Genomic DNA, 22211 nt, shown 5'->3' with positions numbered 1-22211 from the left:
ATGTTCGTAGTGAAGGCGAGTTCCGATTTTGCGGCAAAACGGGTGGAGTATTTGTACGATGCCATGAAACAAGAGAAGAAATACGACACCCTTTTTATTGTTCGAGGTCTAAGGTATCTTTATTCGAATCCAAAAATACTAAAAATACAAATTGTTTTTTCAGTCTAACTATTATTTTTCGTAATTGCAGATTCTACGTGCATTTGGTGGTGTTATCGGCGTGCAGCGAATTCTTTTGGACAAACAAAGATCAATTGGAGGAGATATTTTCCCCTTTTGACTTTGACGTTATCGATGCAATCCTGAAGTATTGTTACACTGGAGAAATAAGTACATTATTACCTGAAATAATCAATTCAAAATGCGTGTGTGTTCGTCATTAAATTTAATAATTGAAATATAATTTTAGGCATAGCTGACCGTCACTACGACAAATTAATGGAGCTAGCAAATCGACTCGAAGTGAAAATTCCACCGCGACATGAAACGGTCGATCTTTCCAATTGTTTGGAAGTTTTGAAATCAACGGAAGATTCCGATTTGAAGACAGAAGCAATGGATTTGACTCTGGGAAATTTCGAGACGGTGAGTGTTGATTATATAAAAAAATATGTCACTTAAATATTTTTCAACTCCACTTCTGTTTTAGCTGCACAAAACTAAAGATTTTCTCAATCTGCCGCTCTTCAACGTGAACGAAATCTTGAAATCGAATTATTTGAACGTGCCTTCCGAAGAAGACGTATTCAATGCTGTGAAATTGTGGGTAAATCATGATAATGCGAACCGTAAAAGTGACTTGGCACAGCTGATGAGATCCGCGAGGTTATCCTTGCTCTCGATAGAGGTATTTGAGATGAATTGGATGTTGCAGTTTATTGAAAAAAATCCATTTTAATAATTTTTTTTTTTTTAGTTTTTCATCGACGAAATATTAACTTTCTGTCATTCGTGTGCAGATTGTATGACCACTCTTAGACAAGCAGTTAAAGACAAGAAAGATAAATCTTTCGTCCCAAGAGAGACCCCTCGTAGAAAAATAAAAGGATATAAAATGGCACTGGTTGGGGGATGGGATATTGATGTGAGTTTTGTATCACAAGTATAATATTTTGATTGGATTGTAAATTAATTATTTTATTGCATAACGTGTTTTCAGACGGCAAACACCATCGATATATTTGACGGACTAAAGAACAGTTGGACTCTTTCCAAAAATATTGGAATAAATAAATATTATTTTGCGTCTGTCCTCGTGGGAGATTGGATCGTTATCATCGGTGGAAAGAAATCTTTATTGGAACCAATGACTTCAGTAACGTTTTCCAATGTTGCGAAGTACCTGCTTAGAGAAATCGGAATATAACCAATTTATTTGTTTTCAGGTGGAATACATCGATTTGAAAAGCGGTCAGAAACAGCCATTGAAGCCATTAAATCAAGCTCGTTATGACTTATCAGCAGTGACACTTCGGCGCGGTTCGTCCACGGATGTTTACGCCATTGGTGGTTTTGGTGGCGGCTTTTTATCTTCAGTGGAAAGGTGATTAAATTGCAATCATTTCATCAGATCGATTGAAAGAGAAGTTGACGATTATTGATTTCGATTAGGTGGAGCAGCGACACTGGAGATTGGGAGATCATCGCTCCATTGTTGGTGGCAATTAGTAATCAGAGTGCTTCTGTCATCGTCGATAAAATATGCATAACAGGCGGGCTTACAAGTGGAAGGATATCCACGAATAAAGTGCAGATGTATTCAGTGGAGACCAATTCTTGGACTTACCGCGCTCAGATGATTCAGGGAAGATATAATCATTCGGTGAACATCAATTAATTTTATTCACAACTATCGCAAATAATATACAACTCTCCAAAATAATATGAACTAAATTTTGATTTCACCATTTTAGAGCGTCGCATTCAAAGGAAAACTTTACGTCGCTGGTGGATTTGACTATCAAACTTGGACTTATTTAGACAGTGTGGAGCATTACGATCCGAATGCAAATGTGTGGACTGCATTCATCAAACTACCGGAATTTGCACTCGGAATCAGTCTTGGCTGTTTCCAAAATAAACTGTTTAGCTTGGGTGAGTTTTTTTACAACTTAATTTGGATTTATGTGTCTTGAATGTAGAATTTATTTATTGTTTTGATTTTCAGGTGGATTTACAAGTGATGTTTGGGAATACGACGAGACGAACAAAACTTGGAAAGCTTCAACAAGTCTGAGCAGAGAGAGAAGATATGCAGTTGCACATGTCATTCCATATGATTCGATTATTTGATCGACTGCAGTTTTTTTGTATTATTTGAAAAAAATGTAACATGAAATAATCAGTGGCTCTCAAATATTTTTCCCACTTTTCGTCGATTTAATAATACTTTTCCATTATTCATTAAGTGATTCTCAAACTTTTCATAATTATAACTTTTATTTAAAAATGAAGATGAATTTCATATATGTTTTTGCAATTTGCTACATTCCAACGGCTCTCAAATGATTTACGAAGGTTTCTCAAATACTTTTACATTTTTATTCTGTTATATCATGGTTTTTATCGAATCGTGAAATTTTCTAGTATTGTCAAATTTTATGAGAAATAATCAATATTTTTTTTATTTTTTATTTTTTATTTTATTTTATTTTACGGTCAAGAAAAAATTGACCATTTTACATGTTGGAAATAGAGAAAGAAAAAGAAAAAAAAAATAAAATGAAATATAAAAGAAAAATACACATACATAAATAAATTAACTACAAAATAAATTACATTATATTAAAAAAATATTTAAATAAAATAGATTTCATGTTATATTTACTAACAATGAATAAATCGACCATGGATAATTCGTTTCCAACTCTGTGCAGTCTCAACATAGCTGAGTTCAATGAGTAATTAGTGGTAAACCTGGGCATATCAAAAAGATGGTTACATCTAATTGATCTACCCGGCACATGGAAGCACACTAAACTCACCAAGTCAGAGCATTTAATAGTGCCATTAAGAAGACCACACAGAACTGAAATATCGTTAATTTTCCTTCTGTCATATAATTTTAGCAAATTAAGTTTCCTATAAATAATAACGTTACTGACATAGTGATTATGACTTTTAAAAAATTTAAATTTGATGAATCTAGTGAACTTTATTTGCACTGACTCTATTATGTTAATTTGTTTCATTAAATAAGGAGACCAAATGGTAGAATTGTACTCTAATTGGTTTCTAACCAGAGTGGTGTATAAAATTTTAATCGTATTTACATTTTTGAAGTGAGTACTATTTCTTATTAAGAAACCAAGTGTTTTGATGGCATTTTTTGTGATAAAATTTATATGAGAATTAAAAGTTAATTTGTCGTCAAAAATAACTCCTAGATCTTTAATTAGCGATGATGATGGTAATGATTCATTATTTATATGATAATTATAAATAATTTTGTTATTTGACCTACTGAACCTGACAACAGAACACTTCTTAATGTTTAAATATAATTTATTAAAAGAACACCAATCGTTTAATGAGTTTAAATTAGTTTGTAAAGTAGCACAATCGTTAGTGTCTTTTATACATTTAAATATTTTTAAATCGTCTGCAAATAAGAGCACTTTAACATCATTAAATATATTTATAATATCATTTATAAAAATATTGAATAGGACTGGTCCCATGTGAGATCCTTGGGGAACGCCACTAGTTGGATTAAAGGAGTAAGATTTAGAATGGCCGATTTTAACTAATAATGATCTATTGGACAAATAGCTCCGAAACCAGTTTAGTAATACACCGCTGATTCCGATACTGTTTAGTTTATATAATAAAATCTCAATATCAACTTTGTCAAATGCTTTACTGAAATCAGTGTAAATTGAGTCAACTTGCAATTTAACATATAAGGCACTAGAAATAAAATTTTCATATAATAATAAATTGGATAAGGTAGATCTACCAGAAGTAAAACCATGTTGTTGTGGAATAATAATGTTATTAATGAAAGGAATAAATTCGTCTAATACTAAACTTTCAAAAAGTTTTGGAATAGTTGATAGTTGACAGATGGCTCTATAGTTCATTACATTATGTTTATCCCCATTTTTATGGAGAGGCATTAAATAGCCAGACTTCCAAGAATTGGGAAATATACCAGTGGAAAGAGATTGATTAAAGAGATTAAAAAGAGGATAAGTTAATACATTGGCACAATTCTTGATAAAAATTGGGGGTATGTTGTCAGGACCCGCAGATTTAGATATATCTAAGGCATTTATTTTGTTAATCAATTTTTGAATAGATATATTTATAGAATGTAAAGGTGAAATCAGGACATTATTATTTACAATGCTATAATTAGAATTATTGTTGTTGTTTTTGACATAGATCGATTTGAAAAAATCAGCAAAAAGATTGACTGAATCATTTGTATTGTCAACAAATATGGTAAAGTCAGTGGCTCTGAAACTTTTATTTTATTAATATGTTTTATCCTAAAGCTAATTTCCAAATAATGTAACTTTACAAATTCAAATGATTTCACAGATTTCCGTCAGTTTATTAAATTCCAGTTATTCTCAAACGGTTTGCAGAATTGTTTTTCACGCTATCTTCGGCGAAGTAAACGTTTATTTTTCTTGTAAATAAACAATTTTCAAATAGTACCAGAGACTCTCCGATAAAAAATTTTGATGAATACATTTTTTTGTGTTTTCAATGATTTTCGACTGATTTTAAGATGGTTTTTCACACTTTTATTAAGTTTAATAGTATTTTTATGGGATAATTTTATTCATCTATGTTTTCAATAATTGTCAACAATTTCAAGAACGTTTCTCAATTATTTAAATATTTTTTATTTTATATTTTCTTAATTATTTATTCAAAGTAATCAAAATATTTCCTTTAATTGTCTTTATACCAGCGCTTCTGAAATGTAATAGTGTTTTTCTTCAAATATATTTTTTCACATACAAATTTGAATTATTTGGATTTTCACTTAAAGAATTGGTATTTCTTTTGATTAATCTTTTTTTTTCATTTTTGAAAGTTCCACTCTTTTTAAGCACGGTAGAGTGAATTGGTTTTATAGGGCTAAACGTGTCATGACATTTTGAACGAAACTAGATATACAATAACTACCAGATATGCTAGCGTCAGTTATACGTTTTTGAAAGGGCTATCATAACTTTTACTATTCATCTCAATCCGTTGAGTGGCTTATAAGGCCTCCAATCCCGGGATCCCGGTGTTTTCTGGTACCGTAAATCCCGGTGCTGAAACTAATTTGAATACCGGGATTACGGTGCTGGCAGAAATTTATTTATTTATTTATTTGGAAAATTTACAGTTTATTAAGTTACATAGATTGATAGTAAAAAAAATATAATTATGTTAAGTAAACCATTAATAATTTTCACATATAGGTAAAAAAAAGAAAAGCTCAAACATTTAAAATAAGAAACAAAAATGATAATAGAGTAAGATAGTTAAAGAAAACAAAAAAAGAAAAAAAATAGAAATAACAGTATAATAAAAATATCAAAATAATAAGAATAATAATATGATAAAAATTATGAAATAATAAAAAAAAATATAATATATAACAAAAAACAAAAAGACAAAATAAATACATCAAAATAAAAATTCATAATCACAATCGTAAATTTTCATTAAAATTAATCATCGAAAAACAAATTTGCAATAATTACTCTAGCTTGTATAGCATTAATATTAAATAAGTCAAACATAGAAATTGTTAAGATTAGTGTGTTGACGGTGGAGCTTGCACGCCAGATGAATGAGCTTCTTCATAATTAGAAAAAGTATTAGGTATGTAAAGGAGCTCATTACATCTAGTCATTCTATTTGGTACACGCAATGATAGTCTGCTCAATAATTGAGGACAGTCGATCGAGCCGTTAAGGATGTTCAAAATTGTTGAGATGTCAGCTATCTCCCTTCTTTTGACAAGAGGAAGTAGATGCTGACACCTACAAGCATCTTCATAGGAAGTATAGGTTAATCCAAAACGGCTACTGACGTTCCTCAAGAATCTCTTCTGAATGCGCTCCAATCTGTCTCTTGCAACAGAGTACTCTGGGTTCTAAACTTGGGATGCAAACTCAACAATACTTCTTACGTATGCACAATATAGTATTTTGTATGATTTTATAGAAGTAAAGCATTTGGAGGACCGGATGACGAACCCGAGGGCCTTCGACGCTCGAGCTACAACATTGTCAATATGTTTACTAAAGGATAGATCAGAGTTTAAAAAGACTCCCAAATCCCTAATTTCCGATACCCTTGTGAGTCTATGTCCGTTGATTGAATGAGGAAAGTCAACTGGACATAGTTTTCTGGTGAAGGTTATGCAGGAGCATTTTGCTACATTAATTTCCAACTTATTTATGCTGCAATAAGCCTCTAGCCTGAACAAATCATCTTGTAGGGCCAAAGCATCATTTCGGTTGTCTATTCTCTTGAAAATCTTCATATCATCAGCAAATAATAGTACACTTGAATTCTGAAAACATTTTTCAATATCGAAGATGAAAATATTGAATAATAGAGGTCCCAAGAGGGAGCCTTGTGGAACACCAGAAGGAATATTCATCCATTTCGATATAAATCCATTTAATAAGACAGCCTGTGATCGACGTGTAATGTATGAGGTGAACCATCTATAGAGATCACCATGAATACCGATCTGTAAAAGTTTTTCAAGGAGAATATCGTGATCAATCCTGTCAAATGCCTTACTATAATCTGTATATATAGTATCAACCTGAGACCGATCGTTCATGGCATTAGTAACGAAATCATTAAATAGTAGTAAATTTGTTGTAACTGAGCGTCCTTTCTGAAAACCATGTTGTTGCATACTAAGAGATTGCGAGATAGCTGGAAAAAGTTGGTCGTACACTAATTTTTCTAGTATCTTAGCAAATATACATAGCTTTGATATAGGCCTGTAATTGGAAATTTCGTTTTTTTTTCCTTTCTTATGAACAGGAGATATTTCTTTAAAAATATTGTTTTTACAAAAATAATATGGAAAAAAACATAAAACAACATTATATAATGAACAATGGTGGGATGAGCAATGACAGTCATAGTCCATTTGTTTGCCACCCGTTTTGACGCCGGCTTGCCGTTTCCACGAAATGGTATGAACGGCCTGTATGGTGTCGCAGATATTGTGCTCAACCGCAATGATATTTAAAGCATATTTTACCTGATTCGAACTCAGAATCGACCTCTGATCACGTTTTCGTGATCTAGAAAAAATGTGTGTGTGTCTGTGTTTCTGTGTGAGTGTCTGTATGTTTATTGTGTGTCAGTGTATTTTAGGGAAGTTTTGAACACTGTTCGTCCTATTGAACTGGATCTTAGTATTGGTTACTGAAAATTTTCAATGTGATGAAATCAATATGATGAAAATAAAAAAAAAATCACTAAATATAATAAACCGGAAGCGGGGTACTAACGGAATTCGTAACCCGGAAGTACAACGTTAGTCTTGTTCAACGTTGGTCTGTGTTCAATTTGTATTGAAAATGCTCATAGCCGGTATGTGTGAACGTGTATGTACATATGTACATACATTACATATGATCGATTACACTGTTCGGCAAATGACGACTTTTTTTTTGGTTCAGAGACGAGATATGACTTTTCGTATAGAATTATGCCCAGTGAACACGAATCTGGTAATAAAAAATGATGATTGGCTCGAGATTCGGAGATATATGGGTTTTATAAATCGCGCGATTTTTCTATATCTTGGTGTTGTTCGGTCGATGTCTTAAAATCTGTCGATTTCCTGTTCAAAATGAAAGGGTTATCATAACTTTTACGATTCATCTCGATCCGTTGAGTGGCTTATGAGACAATTCAATCCAAAAACTTAAGAAAAGACCTAAAATTTAATAAACATTATTTAAAATTTCCAGTTCAAATTTTCGTGTTCGTGTTCGAACATTCCGATGCTATTTTCAATAATCAGTTGTTTTTTTGTGCGGTTTTTCCACTATCATTGAAATTATCTTGAAGAAAATACATTTTTCGGTTATTAATCAATTCTTATTAATTGCTTACTTTAGATTTTATTCCTCTTGAGTGCAAAATATGCATGGCGGATTTGAGTAGTTTGTCGAATTCTATTAACGATGATCTTAATTTTAATTTCAAAATGTGTTTTATCTGTGAGAAGATGATTTTTTTTATATCGAATGAGTGGTTATTTCCTTGCGGTTTTTCTTTATTATTGTAAAAACATGTTTTTCTGTAGTATAATGCCACATCCGCGTAAATAATCAAGCACTAACCTTTTACCCGTAAGTTCGTTTCAAAAAACTCTAAAAACTGTTTTAATTCCTGCAAAATATGTGAATATCGCTTTTTCAATTTAATTATTGAAATTTCATAAATCAAAATCCAAATACCAATCCAGACACAACATCACTATTAAATATTTTTGTTTATTTAAAGATAACGTTTATTACAAAATTGAGAGGGAATAAAAATAAATTCAATCTTCTCAATGATTATGAATAAATAAATAAATAAAATAACTTAACATTACTTTGCTTATTTAAACCTTATTTTATTTACCTTAAAAATAAAATAGTTGACTTGCACGTATTTTGATGTGCTTAAATATTTATTTACCAATAATTCGATAAATTGGGTAACATTCGATAAATTTAGTAATTTTTTTTAATTCCTTTAATTTTTTTATATTTTAAATATCGCAATTATTTTCATTTTTAATAATTTTATGCATTGACAAGTAAAGTCTATCATACTATAATATAATGATTCGAGTCCGAATCGAATCATAGCAAAACGTCGGAGTCTGACTCCAAAGCCCTGATCTTAACTAAAGTTCAATTATATCTTCCCGTATGTTGGTCACCTGTCATGGCATTTATGAGAAATAATTAACTTCAGTAAATAATTAATATACGTTTCAATGCAACGAAAGGGTTGAGATATCCTTATCTATCGAGATAAAACCGCAGAACGACAGTGCTCCAAATCAGTCGCTGCTATTCTTTCGAAGTGGTAAGTCGAACTTTATTATGCTCAGCACTTATAGTTATATTGTCTAATTTTTTACTTTGTTTTTCAGGAGAAATCTAAGAGAAAATCAGAAACAAGATGTTCGTAGTGAAGGCGAGTTCCGATTTTGCGGCAAAACGGGTGGAGTATTTTTATGACGCCATGAAACGAGATAAGAAATGCGACACGAGTTTTGCTGTTCGAGGCCGATAGTATTTAAATTCGAATCCAAATATACTTAAAATCCAAATTGTTTTGTCAGTTTAATTATCATTTATCCTAATTGCAGCTTCTACGTGCATTTGGTCGTGTTATCGGCGTGCAGCGAATTCTTTTGGACAAACAAAGATCAATTGGAGGAGATATTTTCCCCTTTTGACTTTGACGTTATCGATGCAATCCTGAAGTATTGTTACACTGGAGAAATAAGTACGAGTTCATTATTATCTGAAATAATCAATTCAAAATGCGTGTGTGTTCGTCATTAAATTTAATAATTGAAATATAATTTTAGGCATAGCTGACCGTCACTACGACAAATTAATGGAGCTAGCAAATCGACTCGAAGTGAAAATTCCACCGCGATATGAAACGGTCGATCTTTCCAATTGTTTGGAAGTTTTGAAATCAACGGAAGATTCCGATTTGAAGACAGAGGCAATGGATTTGACTCTGGGAAATTTCGAGACGGTGAGGGTTGATTATATAAAAAAATATTTCACTTAAATATTTTCAACTCCCCTTCTGCTTTAGCTGCACAAAACTAAAGATTTTCTCAATCTGCGGGTCTCCAACGTGAACGAAATCTTGAAATCGGATTATTTGAACGTGCCTTCCGAAGAAGACGTGTTCAATGCTGTAAAATTGTGGGTAAATCATGGTAATGCGAACCGTAAAAGTGACTTGGCACAGCTGATGAGATCCGTGAGGTTATCCTTGCTCTCGATGGAGGTATTTCAAATTAAATGAATGTTACAGTTTAGTGATAAAAATCATTCGAATAATGTGTTATATTTTCAGTTTATCGTCAACGAAGTAATGACGTTCTGTCTTTTGTGTGCAGAGTGTATGACCACTATTAGACAAGAAATTATAAACAAGAATGATAAATCTTTCATCCCAAGAGAGACCCCTCGTAGAAAAATAAAAGGATATAAAATGGCACTGGTTGGGGGATCGACTATTGATGTGAGTTTTGTATCACAAGTATAATATTTTGATTGGATTGTAATTGTAAATTAATTATTTTATTGCATAACGTGTTTTCAGGAAGCAAACACCATCGATATATTTGACGGACTTAAGAACAGTTGGACTCTATCCAAAAACATTGGAATAAATAAAAAATGGTTTGCGTCTGTCCTCGTGGGAGATTGGATCCTTATCATCGGCGGATGGAATTCTTCATATGCAGCAGTGAATTCAGTAAAGTTTTCCGGTGTTGCGAAGTAGCTGCTTAGAGAAATCGGAATATAACCAATTTATTTGTTTTCAGGTGGAATACATGGATTTGAAAAGCGGTGAGAAAAAGCCATTGAAACCGTTAAATCAAGCTCGTCGTTCTTTCTCAGCAGTCACACTTCAGCGCGGTTCGTCCACGGATGTTTACGCCATTGGTGGTTCTGATGGTGACAATTTATCTTCAGTGGAAAGGTGATTAAATTGCAATCATTTCATCAGATCGATTGAAGGAGAAGTTGACGATTATTGATTTCGATTAGGTGGAGCAGCGACACTGGGGATTGGGAGATCATCGCTTCATTGTTGATGGCAGTTAGTGTTCATAGTGCTTCTGTCATCGCCGATAAAATATACATAACAGGCGGGCTTACAGATGAAAATGGAAAATATGTATCCACGAATAAAGTGCAGATGTATTCAGTGGAGACCAATTCTTGGACTTACCGCGCTCAGATGATTCAGGGAAGACGAAGTCATTCGGTGAACATCAATTAATTTTATTCACAACTATCGCAAATAATATACAACTCTCCAAAATAAAGTGAACTAAATTTTGATTTTACCATTTTAGAGCGTCGCATTCAAAGACAAACTTTACGTCGCTGGTGGATATGACAGTCAAACTTCTTCACGTTTAGACAGTGTGGAGCATTACGATCCGAATGCAAATGTGTGGACTGCATTCCTCAAACTACCGGAACCTGCATTCGGAATCAGTCTCGGCTGTTTCCAAAATAAACTGTTTAGCATGGGTGAGTTTATTTTACAACTTAAATTGAATTTATGGGTCTTGAATGTAGAATTAATTTATTGTTTTGATATTCAGGTGGATTTGATGGAAAAAGTGATTTAATTGATGTTTGGGAATACGACGAGACGAACAAATCTTGGAAAGCTTCAACAAGGCTAAGCAGAGATAGAGCTTATTTTAATGCACATGTCATTCCATATGATTCGATTATTTGATCGACTGCAGTTTTTTTGTATTATTTGAAAAAAATGTAATATTAAATAATCATTAAATGTACTTTTTGATTTTTTAATTTATCCAAATGTTTGAATAAATACATAATATGCAACAACTTCTCAAAATATATTTTATTTTTCTGTCAATATTTAATGTTTATTTACTCATGAATAATTAATATTATCTAAATGAACTGAAAAATCAGAGAATGGCCAAAATCAAAAACATATACATACAAATTTTAAACATAAAAATGAATTCAATTCAATTCAATCCAGAAATGTTATATTTCATTTCTATATACGACTTTAAATTCGTGAAATTAATTCGAAATTGAAAATAAATTTTGTATGTTTCTTTGGCTCTCAAATATTTTTCCCACTTTTCGTCGATTTAATAATACTTTTCCATTATTCATTAAGTGATTCTCAAACTTTTCATAATTATAACTTTTATTTAAAAATGAAGATGAATTTCATATATGTTTTTGCAATTTGCTACATTCCAACGGCTCTCAAATGATTTACGAAGGTTTCTCAAATACTTTTACATTTTTATTCTGTTATATCGTGGTTTTTATCGAATTGTGAAATTTTCTAGTATTGTTAACTTTTATGAGAAATAATCAATATGTTAATATCAGTAGCTCTGAAACTTTTATTTTATTAATATGTTTTTATCCTAAAGTTGATTTCCAAATAATGTAACTTCACAAATTCAAATGATTTCGCATATTTCTGTCCGATTATTAAATTCCAGTTATTCTCAAACGGTTTGTAGTACCAGAGACTCTCCGATAAAAAAATTTTGATGAATACATTTTTTTGTGTTTTTTCAATGATTTTCGACTGATTTTAAGATGGTTTTTCACACTTTTATTATGTTTAATAGTATTTTTATGGGATAATTTTATTCATCTATGTTTTCAGTAATTGTCAAAAATTTCAAGTAACGTTTCTCAATTATTTACATATTTTTTATTTTTATATTTTCTTAATTATTTATTCAAAGTAATCAAAATATTTCCTTTAATTGTCTTTATACCAGCGCTTCTGAAACGTAATAGTGTATTTCTTCAAATATATTTTTTCACATACAAATTTGAATTATTTGGATTTTCACTTAAAGAATTGGTATTTCTTTTGATTAATCTTTTTTTTTTCATTTTTGAAAGTTCCACTCTTTTTAAGCACGGTAGAGTGAATTGGTTTTATAGGGCTAAACGTGTCATGACATTTTGAACGAAACTGGAGTGAGATGGCTACAGTGGGATTGGAAGACGATTTAAATTGTATGTATATAAAAATAAAAATAGTGTAAGGTCCACCTCATTTTATTTACAACTGAAACAGTAATTTGTTTACGACTTCCCTTCGTAGAATTAACGGAACTGCAAATATAATTGCAAGAAGATTTACTTTAAGTGAAAGTCAACGATGGTATTCCCACTGTTAATCTCCACGTGCATTTAACACGTGCAATTTTTTCAGGTGGGGGGCATAGGGAGGCACTCGCCTCCCCCCCCCTAAATTTAGGAATAGTGTGAATTAAATGATTAATGAGATACTATGGATCTACGTATGCCACGTTTATTTCTTATGTTACTTTTGGGTAGCTTAGTAACTAATAAAATAATCGCTGCTTGCTTTGAAAAAAAAAGATTTTATTATTTCGAAGCAAGTATATTTTGGTTTTTAAATTGTATGCCTTGGGTAAAATTTTTAGAAATTGTTCATCTTATGGAGCAAATCGTTAGAAAGGTCTCCTTTACTTTATTTTGTCTCAAAAACAGATGTGTAACGTTTATTTTTCCGAAAGTTCGTATTTATTTTTTGTTTTTAAGAAAGGTTTTAAATTAATATTTTACGGAATCTTTTCAATCAAAAATGATTTTATTTCTCGTATTTTTATTTGCAGACGTCCATTCTCTCACAAAACAACGAATGAGATGGATTTAAACTTCATGTGTAACGAATTCGATCCAAAAAAAGTTTTAGTTATTTAATAAAATTGCTTTCTGACCAAAACCTTATCAATATTAGTACATAAAGAATAAAAATATAAATTTTCAGCTTGATACGTTCAGGGGTGTGGTAAAAAAACCGTGTGTTCACAATATTTTAGACTTTTCTAAGAGGAAAAAATCCCACATCTGGTTAATTAAATTTAATGATTTTTTAAATTATATTTTCATCACATTGATACAATACCTGAGATCGTGAAGAGCACAGATATTTAAATGGTCGATTAAAATAGTGGAAGAAAAGTCCGGTAAACTGCCACTGTCGGTTAACGGGTGTTCACGAATATACTACATATATGTACATATATAAAAACCGACTGTCGCTAAATATACATATATTTGTATGTGACGGACGATCAACCATCAACCAGTATGGGGAACCAATTTTTTTTTTTCATTTTTTTCAGTTTTTTTCATATTTTTTTCATTTTTTTACATACCTCCAAAAGATTGCTATGACATGTGTTTCACAATTCGGCTGATTTTATTTAAGAAGGAGGAGAGGAGCTTAATATGACGTCTTTGCGCGATATAATCAGTTGTCATTTGACAAATTTATCAGAGCGATTCGATTTCTATTTTCCACCACATGATGATCCATGAAAGGGAAAAGGATGTATATGAAATCCATTTTTGCCATGGAATGATGATATATCACGTAATGTGGAAGATAAACTAATTGATCTGACTGCAAATCAATAATTAAAAAAAAATGTTTTGAAACCACAACTTCACTTGCAAGCTAATGGATCAAATTAAAAGTAGATTTCCCATATATTTATGAACTTGCAGTGAAAACTCTCTTACCATTTAAATCAACTTACCTTTGCGAGACTGGTTTCTTAACCATGAGTAAAATTAAAACAAAACATCGTAATAGTGTGGATATTTATGATCTACATATTGTGTGTGGCATTGTCTTCGATTAAACCACGACTGGATAAGGTATTTAATAACAAACAAACTCATGTCTCATTTGTTTTTTTTTTTTTTTTTCATTTTTTATCTTTGTCTAAGTATATACATATTGTACTTCTTTGAATTCAATAAAATAAATTTTACTACTAAGATTTTATTTTATTTTTATTTGTTTACAAGTTTTCAACCATATACATATATAACTTTTTTATTTTAAAATATGATGCTGGTTCGTGAGAATTACTGAAAAATATATACTGGTCCGCCAGCTGAAAAAGTTTGAGTAGCACTGATGTAGATATAACGGTGCGCACATGGTTGTCCCAAACTACCACAGAAACAAGAATAGAGAAAATAATAAAGAATATAATTTCACGATGGAAAAATAAAAAAGAAAGCGCGCGCACACATTTATTTGTACAAAACAACAATAGGTGTGTAGAGATATAGCACGACTTGTGATTACCTATTTCCTATCACCTATTTCCCCCATCGAACTTAATCTGTACAAATGACATCATCGTGTCCTCTTCTCGTACACGAAAGTAAGCCGTGGCCGAAATACTTCATCCAGCTTACCCATAAAGGCGATTCGACTCGCTCCAGATACGCAATCACGAGTACACGGGAAATCCCAAGGATACGCAGCTACGCATCCAACATCGAACACAAATGAAGACCTCGACCCCGTCGGAATCTTCCAGAACGTGATCTCACCAGCCCAGCTACGCGTTGCTCAAGCAACACCTTTATAAACCTGTGCATCATCCCCAGATGCCAGTGAGCTTCAGTAACTTGACCTAGCTCGTTCCAGTGAATCCTTTACCTAATTCGCTGTACATACAAATACACCTGTATTAATCGAGTAATAAAGATCCTCTTCAAAATTCAACTGAATTTCCATAGGCTGGGAAACGGTCCAAAACCTTCAACCTCCCTATAGGTGAAAAAAATTATATAAAATAATATATAACCAAGCTATATGGTGTGTCACATGTCAAATGATTCCATTATAATAAACCATCAAATATTGAATTAATCATAAATTGAAAAACTACATTCATTTAATTTTTAAATTCCGAAAGAAATTCTAATACATAAAAGTGGAGCACTAAAAATTTTCGTGCTCCGGCTCTGCTCCTGTAAAAACTCGTTGCTCCGCTCCAGATCTCTGAAATATTGTACTAACGAGAACTCGAGTGCCAGATATTCCGTATTCGCGATTTTTGTGACAACGATTATCGCAATCTGCGCAATAATCCGTTTACCATGTAAATATTCTACATTTAACGATATGTAGTGGTGGCGAATAGGCCATTGTCGTTACTTTTCAAACTTGAATTTGACATTTGACAGTTGATGAGTTTCGCTGTTCGCGTTCCTGTGCTCGTTCTCGTTTAATTTAATCACTATTGTCGTTGGATTGGTGAGGATGTCTGAAGACGGTCCCGATGCAGTGCGTCTTTGGCTGCTTTCTCTTGGCTTTCCTCTGGATGAGGCCCAACTCACCGACTGGGACACGTAAATTACACACACACACATCTTTAGCCATCTCAATTCTATTTAATGGCTATTTTGCTTATTTGCAGGTTGTGTCGCGGTCGACTCCCCACCTTTTGGAGGAAGATGATGACACTCATCAAATCCAAACAACAAATTAACAATATACGAAGAAACATTCTGTTGAAAGAAATCAAACAATATAAGCAACGGGAGAATAGTTCTGCTACTGTGAGTAGCCAAACTGCACCTCTTTTTACTTTTCATTATAGCAATTAACGATTGAAAAATGTTTTGTGTTGTCTATGAAATTGCGCTTGAGTCCTGCACTCGTATGTTTGGTCGGTTTTACTGTACGGATGCGAAACGTGGACGCTGTTAGTGGCATCCATGAACAGGATAGAGTCCTTTGTGGTGTTACCGGAGGATGCTAAAGATCTCGTGGAAGGAGCATGTAAGAAACGAAACAGTCCTCCAGCTCCAGTTCATAAAAAGAGAGAGCTTCTTGACACGGTGAAGCGCCGTAAGATGGAATACTTTGGCCACATTATTTGCGGCCCCAAATATCGCCTTCTACAAACAATCACAGAAGGCAAAAGGTGGCTTGGGAGAAAGAGCTCTCTTGGCTCCGGAACTGATCGGGTCATGGATGGACTCGGTCTCGAAAAGTTATTTCGGCTTGCCCATGAGAGGGAAGAATTCGCACCGGCCATAAACGATATCTGCCCATGGTAGTTCGGCATTAGAAGAAGAATTAACGATTGTCTGTTCTAAATATAGGAATACCAGGCGTCCCGGTATTCTGGGTTTGTTTCGGGACAGCCAAATGTCCCGGTTTTCGATAGCTGCTTATTGACCTTTCATTGTTCAGAAATACCGACCCCCGCAGTTATGAAACTGCTAAAAATGCGCGAATCTCAATCTCACCGTAGATCCACATCCATGGTTAAAATATCAAGCAAAACGAGATTGAGAAAATCTATTTTTTTCAATCTTTGGCAATATGTAATTAATTTCATTTAATATTAAAATAACTAAGTAACCATAAAATTACATTTTGACAATATGTAATTAATTTCATTTAATATTAAAATAACTAAATAACCAAGTGGAAAATCATAAGAAATGCTGAAAAATGAAATATGGAAAAAAACGATCACATCATCCTTCATATTTATATAATACATTTTTACATTACAAAGCAAATTTCCTAGCCAGGTTCAATATATAATATTTTGTCAAATACCAGAAAAAGAATCTGCTTCACAATCATTACTTCTGGTACATTCTATATATAGTCATGAAGGAATCTCGTCACCGCAATCGAAATCTATTGCGACGGAGAATACATTTCTCACGCTCAACCATTGACGTCATCTCAAGTCGAAGAACACCTGCATCCATTAAACTAAATCGAGTGGAACGACGCCAAACATTCGAGCATATTCCACCCCAACAAACCAAGCAGAACGACACGAAGTCGAAGAACACCTGCATCCATTAAACTAAATCGAGTGGAACGACGCCAAACATTCGAGAAACGTCCACCCTAAACAACAAACCACATTCCTCGCATAACTCGCACACGTAAACACTACCTGCGGTTCTCAGAATCAATCGCCAAACACAAGTCACGTGGATCCCCAAAAACAATATAAAAGGAGGTCCACCCCAAACAACTTCAGTCGACCCACAGCAACAAGAGTCGACACACAGCAGCAGACCAGTCAACAGGCAGCAGCCACCACGACAGCAGTCGACATCCAGCATCTGACCAGCTACCACTGCACTACCCTACGATGGAAGAACGCTTGCAACTCAGCCGGATCCAGAGCAACGACCCATTGCAGATCCAGCGGCCCGCACGACACCAAGTCAACAGCCAATAGCCGTCTCGAGAACACTACGATTCCAGCCGCTTCAACAACATATTTATACACTTGTATATTCAAACAATAAAGTACCTTATTCAAACAAACAGCAGTATTAACTACTAAAACACAGACGAACTCGTCTATAATACATGGCGGACTGGTGGTGAAGAACACCTTCACAACTAGATCAGTCCCCATAGTCATATTTCTCGATTTACTTACATATTTTGGCTTAATGTCGAATTTTAGCTATAATGTAATTCAAAAAAGGTCGTACTAAGAGTGGTATTGATTTATAAATATTGCGTTATTTTTGCAGAAACTAGGGTTTATTCGTCCTCCTCCACAAATCTACTATCCAAAGGAGCAGGAAAAGCTCAATAAAAAATTAGACACAATTCAATTGACACTCAAAAATAAGATAAACGAATGTAAACTAACGAACGAAGAAGGAAAACGCAAGTGTGCGTAATCACATTATTTATCAAACGTGACTAAACTTTAAAAATCTATACCAGAATTTCAATGTATTTCAATTATAATTTTAGGTTTCGAATTGCAAGATGCAAAACAGGATGCCCTGACGATCGAACGGCAAATATATCTAATGAAGAAAACGATAATGAAGTTAAACGATGACATTCAACGTTACAAGGATATGTCGACGTCGCTAAAGAAATTCAAAAACTCGTTTACCGTCAAAGAGCTTCAAGAAGAAATTGAAAATGATAATTTTCTAGTATGTATTTTGATTTATATTCATATACAACCATTATTTTCATTGTAGAATACATATGTACATATATTCGGTTTTCTTTCCTACAGAAATTTATATGGGATACTTCAAAAAAAGAAACTGACCAAAGTAATATGAACGACGTGTTGAGTAATTCTGAGAAGAGTGATTTTTTAACAAATAGCATGCTCAACATCACAGGTACGCAGTTAATATTCGTACATAGTCAATTCACTATGTAATAATCTGTTTATCTAATTATTTGTAGTGGCGCATAACGGAAACGAGTCACATTTCACTGAAAGTATGCAAACTTTTCAAGTGAATAACTTGATTTTAAACTATCACCGAAATTTACCCGATGTTTTAGAAGAAAGTGTGTATGGATTACTGCAAGAGAAATTGAAAAAAATGTAACAACCTCTTTTAACCAAAAATGATTGAACTATGATCTAATTGATTTTATGCTAAAATTATTGTTATTTGTGCTATTTAGAAAATCTTCGATTAGAGATGGTGAATGTACGACATATAAAATGGGCCTTTTAAGATTCAACATAGTGCACGCACAAATCGTGGTCGATACCTTGCAGATAAAAAAGGATGTTGAAAAAGCCAAAACCGCTGCCATGTTAATTAAAGTATGTAAATTTGTTGATTACGTTGGATGTTGGAAGTTTTTCTCAAATATTTTTAGAGTGAAAGTTTCAATAATGACAATTAAACACAATGTCGTTCATAAAAAACCGGACTGTCGGTAAATATGTATATATGGGTATATGGCAGAACGTGGACAAGTATGGGGATTTCGAAAAAACAAATTTTCGAATACCAGGAGCATACGTATGTTGTACGTAGAGATGATATTATTAAATTTAATATCCAGTTGTAATTTCGGAAGAGGCTTTGTAATTTTCTAATATATATGTATATATGTATATGTGGTAGAAAATCCTGACAGATGACGCTGTTCAGGACCATGGTTGGGATGTGGCGGTTTAGGTGAAGACCAAACACGTGCGTTTTCAGTCATGTTGTTTATTAAGATGATACGTGCGGAGGCTTGGCGACCAACCGCGCGGAGCACAGGTCCAACTGCGACTAACCGTTACATCTCTACCCCTTTTCATCCCCTTCTCACAATCAGTCATAACATACCCTTTCTCAGCCATAGCCCATACATCAGCCTTTCGTTCAATTCCAACCCTACATATGTATATGCAATTTTAGATTCGGGCGGCGGGGCGCCCCTTCGGTACGGCAGCTTCGATTACTGTTCCTGTTCCGGATCCCGATTACTGTTTCAGTTCCGATTCCCGACTTTAGCTTCAATTCCGGATCTGGGTTTCTGTTCCGTATCCTGATTCCTTTTTCATTTCCGGTTCTGGATTCCTTTTTGTTTCGGATATGGACTCCATTTTCAGTTCCGGATACCGATCCATGTTTCAGTTCCGATTCCCGATTAATTATTACTATACGTATTGTAACTTTATTTTTAACCTTTGAAGGACGGAGCGTTGAGATCGAACGAGTGTCCCAAACCGGGGTCGAGTAAGACCTCAGTATTTTTTAATCAAAATTCAGCTTTTCTCAATACAAATGGGTTCAATATATATCTTATTAATCATTTTATACATCAACATAAGTTTTAGTCCTATAGCATGTTTTTGACTATTTGTGTATTCAAAAATAACCACAAGCATCGACATGCAAACGTACATAGGTAAGGCCAACAGACGACTGCATGACTCAATAGCCAAGCGCCAAAAGCAACGAAAATATAGCTCTATAGTCTCTTTCTCTCGCATTGATTCATCGATGAACAAGAATATGCAAGTGAACAGTCAAAAACATGACTTATCGCTACCCACTATAGATCATACTTTAGAACGTATAAATGTATTTTTTTACGATGTACTTCTTTTCTAAATCATACAAAATGTATTAAAATGAATGTATTGTAGTTCATTCTAGGAATACAAGAAATATAGGGTGTATAGCTTTGAAAACCACATAGTTATTACGAAAAACGTTAAAATTTGGGCACTTGCATACCCCACTTTGGTGAGGGAGGGTTAAATCATGTATCAATTTGTTTCCGTTGAAATTTCAATGGGCACAACACTATTTTTATATAAAATATGTGCTTACAACATAATCGTTGGATCATCTGTTATTATTGTGTATATATGTATATATATTTTGATAAATCAAAAACATAAATGTTCATTTTGTTGTGTTGTTATAGTCTAAGATACTTCATAAGCTATCTGGAGATTGTCAAAGAATGGATTTATTCGAACAGCAATGCTCTCAAATTCGCAAAATCGCTTACAAGGAATCTTTTTTCGAAGAGTTAGCGCAGCTCAAATCATTGACAGGATTTTATTCCAAGTGCCATAACGATCTTCATGTCAATAAAATCGGATATCATGAAAATTCGTCTACGGCCCTGCAATTCGATAAAGAAAAATATTTTCAAGATTATTTTTCATGTGTATGTTTTTATTGATTCTTATTTTTTTTTTCAATTTATGTCAAATATCGAGTAGTGTAATGAGTTGTTGTAATTTCAGAAAGACAAAATAAAAAGCGTATTTAGTCTATTAGAAAAAATGAAGTTGTGCAACGATAAAATGTCGACCGATCTTACGGGATTTGTAACGAATAAAAGGCCAGATAAGGTTTTGTGGTATCCTGAGAATAAAGATTTGCAAGAAATATACACAAGAGTCATACTGAAGAATCCCAACACATTCAAATTAGAAAATAGTTTGTATTTTAAATGCATAATTTGATCTCCCTGAAAATGTAACATATAGGTACATCTTTAATTACATACATACGATTTATATTGTAGGCCATTCCTTTGAAAGTCTTACTTATTTGCGAAGTGTCATTGCCGAGTATAATTTAGATCAGCAACTTCAACAAAGTAGTGATTTGCTCACACTAGAAATGGAATGGTTCAAATCTTATGGTGATCGTTCCTGCACTTGTTACCATTGTAAATGGTATGTCGATGTTCTATTTTGATTCCGTTTTATATTACATATTTTCATACTAATTTGTTATTATTTGTAATCCAGCATTGAAAAAGAGGAATCAAACGATACGAAAATGAATATCTTGCTCAATTTTAATCACATTGTGAAAAAGATGAAGTTTAAGTTGATTTTAGACAATCTCGACTGTCACAAATACAACTCGCACACTGTGGAAAATATACTAGGTTCAATATCACGTTTACATATGTATTATTTATTTAAAATAGCAATGTATTTCACATTTCATGTGTTAATTTCAGGTTCATGTTTGGAATGCAATCTAACAAAGCGAGAAGAGATCATGCTCTCCAGTGCTGAAAAGTACATTCCAAAGAATATCACTTTTACAGATCTGGACCAAATTTTCAACGATTTTAACGATACGCATGATTTCTTCATTGAATATTTAAAGTGTAAAGATGTCGTGGACGAAACTGTACGATGAATTACATATAAATGTGTTAATTTTATTACTATACATCGTTGGTAATGCAAAGTTAAATATTGTGTTTGTTTTTTTATGTTCTAAGTGTTTATTATTTTATTAAAATGTATGTTAAAAATATTAATAAACACAAATTAAAAATAAATAATATAAAAGAAATCTGATGAGAAT

The 22211-nt window shown here is 33.0% G+C and overlaps 3 protein-coding genes across 3 annotated transcripts; all 3 read left to right on the top strand.

The window, feature by feature from the left end:
• Positions 1 to 2292, top strand: LOC143913774 (kelch-like protein 23). Its single transcript, XM_077433763.1, has 10 exons — positions 1 to 113; positions 191 to 330; positions 410 to 585; positions 650 to 847; positions 917 to 1084; positions 1160 to 1315; positions 1386 to 1543; positions 1612 to 1822; positions 1914 to 2094; positions 2168 to 2292. The coding sequence occupies exons 1-10, from the start codon at positions 1 to 3 to the stop codon at positions 2290 to 2292; spliced, it is 1626 nt and encodes a 541-aa protein (XP_077289889.1).
• A 6678-nt stretch (positions 2293 to 8970) lies between these two features.
• LOC143913374 (kelch-like protein 24) lies at positions 8971 to 11618 on the top strand. Its single transcript, XM_077433106.1, has 11 exons — positions 8971 to 9072; positions 9140 to 9281; positions 9359 to 9498; positions 9584 to 9759; positions 9823 to 10020; positions 10090 to 10257; positions 10339 to 10494; positions 10565 to 10722; positions 10791 to 11010; positions 11102 to 11282; positions 11357 to 11618. Exons 2-11 carry the CDS (start codon positions 9169 to 9171, stop codon positions 11494 to 11496), a joined length of 1650 nt encoding a protein of 549 aa, XP_077289232.1. The 5' UTR covers positions 8971 to 9072; positions 9140 to 9168; the 3' UTR covers positions 11497 to 11618.
• Positions 11619 to 15763: 4145 nt separating this feature from the next.
• On the top strand, positions 15764 to 22176 carry LOC143912781 (uncharacterized). Its single transcript, XM_077432154.1, has 12 exons — positions 15764 to 15959; positions 16028 to 16169; positions 18132 to 18276; positions 18361 to 18551; positions 18638 to 18749; positions 18817 to 18961; positions 19045 to 19189; positions 20797 to 21045; positions 21125 to 21320; positions 21409 to 21562; positions 21638 to 21780; positions 21856 to 22176. Exons 1-12 carry the CDS (start codon positions 15871 to 15873, stop codon positions 22038 to 22040), a joined length of 1896 nt encoding a protein of 631 aa, XP_077288280.1. The 5' UTR covers positions 15764 to 15870; the 3' UTR covers positions 22041 to 22176.
• Positions 22177 to 22211: the final 35 nt, after the last annotated feature.

Source organism: Arctopsyche grandis, chromosome 6 (assembly GCF_051622035.1).
Source record: "Arctopsyche grandis isolate Sample6627 chromosome 6, ASM5162203v2, whole genome shotgun sequence".
NCBI classification, from domain to species: domain Eukaryota; kingdom Metazoa; phylum Arthropoda; class Insecta; order Trichoptera; family Hydropsychidae; genus Arctopsyche; species Arctopsyche grandis.
Note: the sequence above shows the minus strand (reverse complement) of the source record. Positions and strands in the feature narration are given on the sequence as shown.

What these genes read in the sequence shown, in the direction of transcription:
- LOC143912781 (XM_077432154.1), top strand. Translation starts at nt 15,871, where the DNA reads ATGTCTGAAGACGGTCCCGATGCAGTGCGTCTTTGGCTGCTTTCTCTT. An exon ending in CAACTCACCGACTGGGACAC is followed by an intron (nt 15,960 to 16,027) that starts GTAAATTACACA and finishes GCTTATTTGCAG; the next exon opens with GTTGTGTCGCGGTCGACTCC. An exon ending in CCGCTGCCATGTTAATTAAA is followed by an intron (nt 19,190 to 20,796) that starts GTATGTAAATTT and finishes GTGTTGTTATAG; the next exon opens with TCTAAGATACTTCATAAGCT.
- LOC143913374 (XM_077433106.1), top strand. Translation starts at nt 9,169, where the DNA reads ATGTTCGTAGTGAAGGCGAGTTCCGATTTTGCGGCAAAACGGGTGGAG. An exon ending in TTGTTACACTGGAGAAATAA is followed by an intron (nt 9,499 to 9,583) that starts GTACGAGTTCAT and finishes ATATAATTTTAG; the next exon opens with GCATAGCTGACCGTCACTAC. An exon ending in TTGGGGGATCGACTATTGAT is followed by an intron (nt 10,258 to 10,338) that starts GTGAGTTTTGTA and finishes ACGTGTTTTCAG; the next exon opens with GAAGCAAACACCATCGATAT.
- LOC143913774 (XM_077433763.1), top strand. Translation starts at nt 1, where the DNA reads ATGTTCGTAGTGAAGGCGAGTTCCGATTTTGCGGCAAAACGGGTGGAG. An exon ending in TTTATTGTTCGAGGTCTAAG is followed by an intron (nt 114 to 190) that starts GTATCTTTATTC and finishes TCGTAATTGCAG; the next exon opens with ATTCTACGTGCATTTGGTGG. An exon ending in AAATAAACTGTTTAGCTTGG is followed by an intron (nt 2,095 to 2,167) that starts GTGAGTTTTTTT and finishes TTTGATTTTCAG; the next exon opens with GTGGATTTACAAGTGATGTT.